The sequence below is a fragment of the Rhynchophorus ferrugineus genome, unplaced genomic scaffold (assembly GCF_030347505.1).
Source record: "Rhynchophorus ferrugineus isolate W39M unplaced genomic scaffold, kcgeb_rfMv2 rfM4, whole genome shotgun sequence".
NCBI classification, from domain to species: domain Eukaryota; kingdom Metazoa; phylum Arthropoda; class Insecta; order Coleoptera; family Curculionidae; genus Rhynchophorus; species Rhynchophorus ferrugineus.
In genome coordinates, this window is record NW_027472583.1 from 47114135 (window position 1) to 47125485 (window position 11351).

Here is an 11351-nt window from a genome sequence, read left to right on the forward strand (position 1 = left end):
CCAATTGGATTTAAACCTAGAAAATTAATACTACTGCTCAAATCATACCTCACAAACAGATATTTTATTGTCAAACAGGGTGACGAATACACTGAACTACAGCCCATATATTCGGGTGTTCCGCAGAGCAGTGTTCTTGGCCCATTGTTATATATATATTATATACAGCTGGACCTACCGACCTCAAGAAATACTACTGTGGCAACATATGCAGACGATACAGCGGTAATTATCACACAAGGATCCAATATCAGCCACAAAAAACCTCCAACTTCATCTTAACAAAGTCGAATTGTGGTTGAAACCGTGGCATATCAAAGCAAATGAGACAAAATCTACCCATATGACATTCATCTTTTGTAGAAGAACATGTCCCTTAGTAAAATTGAATAATCATGAACTTCCGCAATCAGACAATGTTATATATCTGGGAATGCTTTTTGATCGACGTTTGACATGGAAAAAACATATAGTGACAAAACGCAAACAGCTTGGGCTTAAACTAAACCAAATGTATTGGCTGATAGGACGTAAATCTAAATTATCATTAAATAACAAGGTTTTGCTGTATAAGTCAATACTTAGGCTCATTTGGACCTATGTGTCGAATTGCTAGTGCGAAGTACTCTGAAAGACTATTAGTGCATTCCAATGCACTCGCCAAATAATTGAATGTGCGCGATGATCGTGAAGTGCGTAAGCTCAAACGCAAAGTACCATATGAACTGATTAATAGACACATAGAGTGAGATTTAATAATCTCTAGAATAAGTTTTAATAAGAATAGTCTTTAGAATAAGTTAGGATAGACTTTAAAATAAGTTAGAATAGTATCTATAATAATGTTAGGATGGTTGTATTATATAACGCAAATCATTTAGTAATACTTATTGCCCAAGGGTAGATTTTTGACGTTCTAAGAGATTAATTAAAAAAATTCCAATATTTATTACAGCAACAACGCTAAATGTCTTAGAATAACTTTTGATTCAAAACTTCGTTGAAATGAACATGTTCAATAGGAAATAGAAAATGAAATGACTGGAGTTGAAATATAGGAAAATGGATTGGGTAATTGGAAGGAATTCATAATTACCAGTATATAATAAATTACTATTATACACAGATTAAAACTTCTAAAACCTATGGACCTACGGAATTCCATTATGTGGATGTTCTGTAAAAAGCAATATAAACATAATACAAATTTTCTAGAACAAAGTTCTAAGAACCATAGTAAGCCTACTCGGATATTATTGGACTGATTGACTACTTAGAACGAGACCTTCATATACCGACTGATCACTGAGTAAATCAGGATAATCTCAAGGCTCTATTTTCTTGTTAATAAATTGAAGTATCAATTTTGTTGTCTTAACACTATATTTATTATCATCTTGCCAGGAGTGACGTGACGTGATGTCCCATTCTGAAATATCCAAGTCTCATCTAAATATACAAATTGATATAATAATTCTTCCTTGCATGTTTTTAAAAATTGTATTCTTTTAAAAGCAATATCTGGAAGTCGATTGGACCTCTTCGTGGGTTATCTTTACACCATTTAAATCCTATCACCCAACAAATACCTTAAATAGCATATATTCCAGCTTTTTATGGATACTTTCCAGACTAACGGTTTTCTCTGAAATAATGTAAAAATAATAATAATAATTATAGGCTAGTCGGCAACGGCCACTAACAATACAATAACTAATAATAAAAAACTTTCTATTTCATAATAATATATTAAAATTCCAGGGTTCTTACATCTGTGGTCCGTGTGAACACGGTTATTATGGAAACCAGACCGTGGGATGTCATCAAAGCGAAGGTCTTTGTCAGAACGGCGTCCGATGTCACGAACGAGCAAGGTGTGTTCAGCTATGTAAGTTACTGTACCGTTTTATTATATTGCAACCGTACTAAATAAGATTGCATTTAATTCAAGTATGGGGGGAATATGCTTGTCAATGCATCACCGGATGGGCTGGAAATGGAGAATATTGCGCTCCAGATAAAGACGCCGACAGTTGGCCTGATATAGAACTTCCCTGTCGAGACAGTCGTTGTAGAAAGGTAGAAAATCATTATTGACTGAGTTCTTGGTCGATTGGCTTTAACCAGATATCGTTTCCAGGATAATTGTCCAGACATACCTAACTCGGGTCAGGAAGATGTTGATGGCGATGGAATCGGAAACGTATGTGATCCAGATCCTGATGGTGATGGTATTATACGGGGTGTAAGTATTTTTTCTATTAGGTTCTTGCATGTATATTGATCAATCAGTAGCGTACAGTTAATCAGTAACTCACAGTTAATCTAATTTGATCTATAATACGTCCAATAAAACAGCCAATACAGATCATAGATGATGTCGAATATATAACCGGTTGCTGTTTGTAAAATGTATAATTCGCTAAACTCGGAACGGATTTTTTCTTATTATTTTATCCAGATAAAGATATAATTTTATAGACCAAATCAGTATATCAAATTTATCAATATATTAATAATAATCATAAAGTAACAGAGAGAAAACTCAAACAAGGAGATCTGGAGAAAAGTTTCGCAAAGTACAATATCTAGATGTGGTTAGAATCTCCCATTTATCTAATTTGATTGGTTAGTATAAATCTGCATTCTTGGCTCTAAGGTAAATGTTTTGCTGTGAAGACATTTGATTGGTTCTTCAATAAAGCTTGCCACACAGACGTAAAGTTTAACACACAGATGCGGCACGTGACAGTCCTGACGTTACAGTTCATTGCCCGATGAAATTTAAATTAAACACAATTTAATTTTTGAAAAACTATTACTAAGTAAGATTCATTAAAAATTTAAGAATAAATATAATATAATAAACATATCTACGAAACATATCTACAAATATACATTTTTTTTGTTCCTATAAGAATATGTAGAACTGAGGATATAGAGCGTTTTCTCAACTCGTGGTAATACATCCCCTTTAAATAAATGATTTTTCAAATGCGCTTGTTGAAGGGCCCAAAACATGTTTCCAACTATCTTGGTTACGTAAAGTCTAGCAACTCAAAATATATCTTTTTAAAGGAATGAACCTCCTCTATGCATTTATTACATTTTTAATTGTTGGCATTTTTTGGATTTTCTTACACCAAAACTCCTTGTGTATTAAATACGGTTGATCATATCTTAAAAAGTTTGCATTCAGGAGCTATTCTTTTAGTCGAGTCGCGGCTAACAAACAGTTGATCCAAGAATAAAAAAATATCTCTTTTTTGGGTAGGTTCCTACGAAAGTTGATTAATATGAATGTTATTATTATGAATAATCCTACCCCTACCTACAAAAATAAAACACACGGTAACGATCATAAATTTATTTCATACATAGAGATCCAGACAGTTTGGGATTTTCAATATTATTAACCTTTTTCTTAGAGAGAGCCGGATACATATCTACATCCTAGTATACAACACTTCCTAGATCGATGATGCGTTGTACTTAAATCGTACTACCGACTGATATTGTATTAATAAAGCGTGTAAAAAACTAAACACACTCTTTTCTACGTAAAGCACACTGAAATAAACAATAACATAATGAAGCAAGCGCGACTTTTATCGCAGAAATTAAAGCAACTAATAAGTTCAAAGCAGTGACATCTAGATATTATACGTCGCGAAACATTTCTCCAAAATTGCCTATATATTTGAAACTCTATTTTCTCCGTGATAATAATTAGATATTAGATGTCATAAAATGGCAAAAGTTGTAATAAGTAAGTGTTTGTAATAAGTGTTTTAATGATTATGATGAAAACAGATTTTGATTGACCTGTCAGGGTCAATTGAAAAGTCCCCGGCCTACTATAGTAAAACACATTTTTTTGGCAAAATATTTTTTTTTTATTCAGCATAATTCCCTTCAAGGGTGATACACTGATTATAGCAACCCTCCAACTTTTCGATACCATTATTGTAGTACGATTTGTCCTTTGCTTTAAAATAGGCCTCAGTTTCGACAAACAGGATATAGTTGCTGGGGGCCAGATCTGGAGAATGCGGTGGATGTGGAAGCAATTCGGATCCCAATTCATGGATTTTTGCAATGGTTTTCACTGACTTGTAACACGGTGCATTGTCTTGGTGAAGCAGCACTTTCTTTTTCTTCAAATCCGGCCGTTTTTCGGCGATTTCGTCCTTCAAACGGTCCAATTCAAATGCCATGTAGTAGTCGTTGTTGATGGTCCTTCCTTTTTCAAGGTAGTCAATGAAAATTATTTCATGCGCATCCCAAAATATAGACGCCAAAACCTTGCCAGCCGACTGTTGCGTTTTCCCACGCTTTGGAGCGGTTTTATCGTGTGCAGTCCACTCGGATGACTGTCGATTGGACTTCGGAGTGAAATGATGGAGCCATATTTCATCCAATGTCACATATCGACGCAAAAACTCGCGTTTATTACGCTTGATCATCTTCAAACACTGCTCCAAGTCATCAACTCGTCGTTGCTTTTGATCAAAAGTGGGTTCGCACGGCACACCCCTTGCAAAGAGCTTTTTCATACCCAAATATTCGTGAATGATATGACGTACACGTTCAGTTGATATCTTTACAGTGTCTGCTATTTCATCCAATTTCAATTTACAGCCATTCAAAATCATTTTGTGGATTTTTTTAAACGTTTTCGTCGGTAACAACCTCTTTTGGGCGTCAACTGCGTTCACCGTCTTCGGTGCTCATTTCACCACGTCTAAACTTAGCATACCAATCCTTAATGGTTGATTTTCCTGGGTGAGTGTCCGGAAACTCGGCATCAAGCCAAGTTTTTGCTTCAACTGTATTTTTCCCTTCAAAAGCAATATTTTATCAACACGCGAGATTCCTTTTTCTCATTTCAAATTTCTCAGTAATTCATAACTAATGATCCGACAGCTGAAAAATTTATACACGCATCTATTGAGGGTTAGGGCTAACTAAAAAATATATGGATTTAATTCTAATAGCTCCATTTATGTGTAAGGCCGGGGACTTTTCTATTGACCTGTTACGTAACAATATTCATAGAGTAATAGAGAATAAATTCAATAGTGGCCTCTGGCGAAAAGTTTTGTTTTGACATCCCCTGTTAGTATGGAATTTAAATTATCTAAGGGGCCCCCATGTTTATGCTCTCCACAAATGCTTATAGACGAACGAGAACAAGAAATTAACTTATGACAAGCGCTTCAAATGAAGGATGTATATTTCTGAATCCATGAGCCATAGATCCAAAAAAAATTCCAAACTATCTTGGTTAAGTAGCTTTAAGCTGATTTATTTATTCGGGTAATCATATAATTTTTCTTTAATGAAATGAACCCTTCAAGGTAGTTGCAATTAGTGATCCAACAGGAAAAGTATATAACCGTTTGCATAGTTTCTTTATACATATTCCGTCGCGGCTCTTAGCATAGCGATTTAAACTCCAAAATGTCCCAAAACATTTCCCCAAAATTTCCTATAAAGTTAAATCTCTATTTCTCTATGACAATATTCAATATAGGATAATTGTCCATTTCATCAAAATCCGGACCAAAGAGATTCCGAACGTGAACCCGATAAAATAGGAGATGTTTGCGATAACTGTCCATACGTACCAAACACCGACCAAATGGATATCGACGGCGATGGTCTCGGAGATGCCTGTGATCCAGATAGAGACGATGATGGTGAGTGTTCTTCCTTCATATATTTATTCGTTATGTTCACGCTTCTTTTTTCTGACAGGTATCTTAAATGAGCAGGATAACTGTCCGGATATCCCCAACAGAGATCAAGCGGATTCCGATCGTGACGGTATTGGAGACGTATGCGATAATTGCCCTCGAAGATATAATCCTGGACAGGAGGACTCCGACGATGATCTTGTTGGTGATGCCTGTGATAGTCCTGAGGATATAGACCAGTAATGCACTATTTTTTAATAATCATTAAAATAATTTTCATATTTCTAATATTGTATTTAGTGATGGTATCAGTGATGATCGTGATAACTGTAAACATCGTCCAAATCCCGATCAAAGGGACACCGATGGGGATGGTATGGGTGACGAGTGCGATGACGACTTGGATGGTGACGGTATCATCAACGAGAGAGATAACTGCATCTATATTTACAATCGTGATCAGCGTGACTCAAACCGTACGTATAAGGACTGTGAATTAGTCAAGGACTGTGAATTAATTTTTTTTTGCAGTCAACTTTTTAAATTATATTTTAAATTAGATAGTAGATTTTCAAACTTCCCATCTAATACCCATCATTATAACTCATAATTTGATACAGTCCACCCTATCTCTGAATCTCCTTCAATCCTCTTTTCTAACTAAAATTATTTTAAATGGTGTTTTGTGGGCTCGCCCAGTTATAAAACATTGTAGGTCTTAAATAACACCTAATAACAAAGCTTTGACATAAATATAATTCTTCATTTTCGATCCGAATTTGTACAAGTGACGACATTTCTTGTAAATCCTTCAAAACTAATTAATTTATTCTAAGTGTTGGCCGTTTGATTCTATGTATTTTGACCTCACACATTTATGATGCAATTTATGGATGCCATTCCAAAGAACAGCTTATCCGTTGAGTTAAATTCTTCATCGAGGTTTTTTTTAATTTTTTAGAATTCATCAACTCATTCAAGTGATATTCTGAAAGCGCCCCATTGATGTGAAAATATAGTCGCATTGAGCCAGATCTATATAGTACAGCGGGTGTAATAAAACTTATCTCAAAGTGATTTCAAAACTTTTTGACTGGTTTTGGTGTATGAGAGGGCGCTTTTTCATACTGCAAAATCATCTTATCATATCTTTGAGCATCTTATAGAGAATCTTTTTTTTTATTTTGGCCTCCAACCAGGCGGTGGAATGCATGACACATACCTAGTTTCTGATACTTGCCTTGGAGTGACAAGTTGGACCGGGTTATGTGGGACTGCCTCTGGGCTTATCAATACACCAAACCAAAACCAAAACCGCATAGTACCTCTGTAGATCGCTACTGCCACTTCATTAAATTTGGAGATATGGTACCCGCCAACGGCTGTTTTGGGCACGAGGACCTGGCGAGAAAGCAAATTGTGAAACTATCTATAGATTCGCAAACTTGAATTAACACACGACTGGATACTGTCCAATGTGGGCATAAGTTATGATTGTAGCGACGGAGGAGGTCGTTTCCGCCTGGAAAAGGGGAGGTTATCGGTGACGCGGTGCTAAGCTTCCATCATATTCACCAGCTCATGAACAAGCGAGTTTTCAGAAGAACTTGAGCTGAGTTATTGTTTGTAAAAGGATTGAGATATGAAGTGCTTAATTACTGGAGCGTCAGTGTCCTTGTGAATTTGATTATTTCTGACAAACTATGGCCAAACAGTCAGTAGAATACAATAACATATAGTCCTTCCAATAAAACAGCCAATGCAAGTCATAGATGTCGCCAAATATATTGCTAAATATAGTATATCAAAAATTATAAAATATTATATATAGTCATCGATATTCTAAAAAAAATATTTTTCGGGTTTCCAAAAAAGTGCATCGAACTTTTCTTCTTTCTTTATATTAATTTATTTCCCCATTAATTAAGCCATATTTTTCTTCGTGGCCGACACTCCTTTACACATTATATCATTACATCACATTATCACATTATATTTTCCTGTCTGATAGGTAATGGTATCGGCGATGCTTGTGAAAAGAATTACGACGGTGACCAGTACGACGACAACTATGACAACTGCCCCAACAACTCGTTAATTTACCGAACAGACTTCAGCAAGTATCAGACGGTCGTGTTGGATCCCGAGGGAGACTCGCAAATCGATCCCAACTGGGAGATTTACAATCACGGTGCCGAAATCGTCCAAACGATGAATAGCGATCCCGGACTAGCGATCGGTCACGATGAACTTGAAGGTGTCGATTTCGAGGGAACCTTCTTCGTTGACACGGAAATCGATGATGATTACGTAGGCTTTATATTCAGGTAAATAACAACTTTTACACAATTATCGATATATCTAATATCAATTTCATAATTATACTTTTAATTTAAAGAATAACATTTATAAAATATTATTTATTATAGAAATCTAGTAATATCACATTAAAAAACTGTTTGTTTTTATCCTAATCTGCTACAGTTTTTAAATTATAAAATCCATATTGTATGATAAATACTTTGGGCTTAATATCTATGTCACTGTTTTTAATATATGCACCGACTTTTTACACTTATAACCTAACAGAACTATATCAAATGGTTGTACTCTGTTTTGACCTTCTAACCAAGCCATCATTATCTAGGAGTTGGAGAACCTCAATATTGATGTGCTGGTAAAGGCCCTCTTCATGTTTTTGAGCATAGTCCTTGATAACGTTATCGATAATTTCTACCTACAGGTACTTACGCAGATTGTCATTACGAATGTACCATGGAGCATCAACAATATCTCGTAATACTTTGCTTTGGAAACTTTGTATGGTATTGCTGGTACAACCCCGGAGTTGAACACCGGGGAAGCCCATACTAGTTTTAAAACTTGTTGGTAAAGCAGAATATTGTTATACTGACAGTATATGGACTGAATATTTACCCAATACAAGTTCTTAACATGTGACTTCCACCTAATTTTAACAACAGCCAAACAGCTGTCAAATCAACAAAAGTCATGCCAAGACATTTGGCTGTATTTCCATACAGGACTATTTGCTGAATTATATATAACGACTTGTGCTTTTTCTGTCATCAATAACTCTTTCTAACTTTTCGGTTGTTTCATTGTGTTATCTTCAATGGCTAAGATTGCAGTATCATGTACAAAATGTTACCAACAACATTTTTATACACTTCTCTGTGACATACCTGCTTGTATTTTTCTCAAGTTAGCATAAGTATCTTCTTGTTTGATCCTGAAGCATTGGTCAATTATATATGACTATACAATTTTTAAATATTGGTTAGGGAGAATAATTTTAATCATATTCTTTAAACACTCTTACCAAACTCTATCGAAAGCTTTTGCAAGTTCTACAAATAGTGCTGAAAATGTTTCATTTTCTTCTAGTGATTTTTCTATGACATCATCATCATCAATGGTGGTATGTTGTTTCTGGAAACCAAGTTGATGATCCGAAATTAAATTTATCCTTTTCAATAGAAGTTTTTCAAAGAATATGGACATCGTCGGCAATAGGGATATTGGCCTATTCTGCCTTTATCTCTGACCCAGCTTCCGTCCTCATTTTATATCAGGGATGTCTTCATAACACGTCCTTTTAAGTTTCTGGTAGTTCTCCACAGTGAATACTCAGCACTAGCTTTATTAGCAAGTTCAAACATAATAATTTAAGAGAAATATATTGAATATGACGGGATAATATTTAGTCATTATTAATCCGTATTTGTACTTGAAGCTATAGGTAGTTTTTTATTTTTATATAGCTTAATATACATGGAATGAAAGACTAATAATATATAAATGTTAATATATTTCCTTTCATTCTCAGTTACCAAGACAACAGAAATTTCTACGCTGTGATGTGGAAAAAGAACCAACAAACGTACTGGCAATCCGTGCCGTTCAGAGCCATCGCAGAACCAGGAATCCAAATTAAACTGGTCCAATCATCAACCGGTCCTGGACAGCTTCTCAGAAATTCATTGTGGCATACAGGAGATACCCCAAATCAAGTTAGGCTACTTTGGAAGGATCCTCGTAACGTTGGGTGGAAAGAACGCACTTCATATAGATGGTTCCTTATCCATAGGCCCAGAATCGGTCTCATCCGCTTGAAAATATTTGAAGGTGAAAATATGGTTGCTGATTCCGGTAACATCTTCGATAGTACTCTGAGAGGAGGTCAATTGGGAGTACTATGCTTCTCTCAAGAACAAATTATTTGGTCTGATTTAGCTTACAGATGTAATGGTAAGTAATATGTTCTCAATTACGAAAAAATGTTGTGGATATATACAGATAACTCTATTTATCATATAGAAGAAAATTTACAAGCTAAATACAAACCAATTATAGTAAAATCAAATATTATTATCAAAAAATCAGTATTTTTTTTGTATGACATTGTTATTTATATTTATTCCAGTTCTGAATATTTTCTATTCAATATCTATATACTCTCTGGTTGAGACAACAACTGTACAGGTAATAATAATTTGTAGATGGTTATCTTCTATCAACCAAGAGAGATTTTAAAAGGATTGATTTAAAAATATAATACTCAATTATATAATCCAGATTTGATACCATCAAATAACCACTTGTTGAAAAATCAATCAAATTAAACCTAATATCCATTTTTTAAAAGAAAATTTTAAAAAAGAACAATTTTTAAATAAATCATTAATTATTGTTGCTTACAGAAAACCTGAAGGAAGAAATTTGGAGGGAATTACCCCCCAGTCTTAGAAACCGTATACATGTGGACAATACTGTATACAGACACGTTCAAGATCCCAATCCAAACAATTATTAAAATGGGAGAAATAAATCAAAGACACATATAAAATTACAAACCGTTGTGTTCATACCTCTTTCTAATAACCACTTGCATTTTTTTATCTTTTGTACTTATTGTTTAATAATATCACAAAACGCTAATGTAGATTTTATTTAAATAAATAATTGGTTGATATACCAAAATGCCTTTTTTATTTATCACGCTCTATTATTGAACCTGAATGGAGGTCCAATTATAATTATCAAGTTTGTGTTACATTGACCGAATAATACAAAAAATATATTAAAATGTATTAAAACATTTGCTCTAAAGCCTGCTACTACTCTATGCTTTTTGAAATCAGTTGAGTAATTACTATTTATAACCAAATATTTCAAATACCTCGTTATTTAATATGTCATTATCCTAATAATTTAACTATGCATATATATTTGTATTAATATTCATGATTTGTAGAACTGATTGTTATTACAAATACTTCCCTTTGAAATAAATTATATTGGAAATATTTTATGCTGAAATTGGTTATAATTAGATGTCAAAATGATGCAGTATGTTTTTATATACTATATGAAAGTTATTTAAATGTATTTCAAGGATATAATCTTAAGTTATCTTTTTGAATATATTAAACTTGGCCCAAAATATCTATTCTCCTAAGATTTCTATTATTATTCCATATATATATATTAAAAAATTTAAAATTATATTAGACAAATATCATTTTAAATATACAGTATTTTAATTACATGTGTATAAATAAAATAGATTTAAAAAATAAGTATTATAAAATAAGTACTATTAATTAAAAAAAAAGTTTCTGTAAAATA

The 11351-nt window shown here is 33.8% G+C and overlaps 1 protein-coding gene across 1 annotated transcript in view; it reads left to right on the top strand.

Annotated features, from left to right (window-relative positions):
- Positions 1–10703, top strand: part of Tsp (Thrombospondin) — a 38515-nt gene extending 27812 nt beyond the window's left edge. Inside the window, exons 9-17 of the mRNA XM_076402134.1 lie at positions 1762–1888; positions 1952–2079; positions 2141–2245; positions 5537–5702; positions 5761–5938; positions 6000–6175; positions 7711–8026; positions 9550–9971; positions 10424–10703. Of these exons, the coding sequence (XP_076258249.1) occupies positions 1762–1888; positions 1952–2079; positions 2141–2245; positions 5537–5702; positions 5761–5938; positions 6000–6175; positions 7711–8026; positions 9550–9971; positions 10424–10536 (1731 nt within the window). The 3' untranslated portion in view covers positions 10537–10703. The remainder of the gene's footprint in view (positions 1–1761; positions 1889–1951; positions 2080–2140; positions 2246–5536; positions 5703–5760; positions 5939–5999; positions 6176–7710; positions 8027–9549; positions 9972–10423) is intronic.
- Positions 10704–11351: the final 648 nt, after the last annotated feature.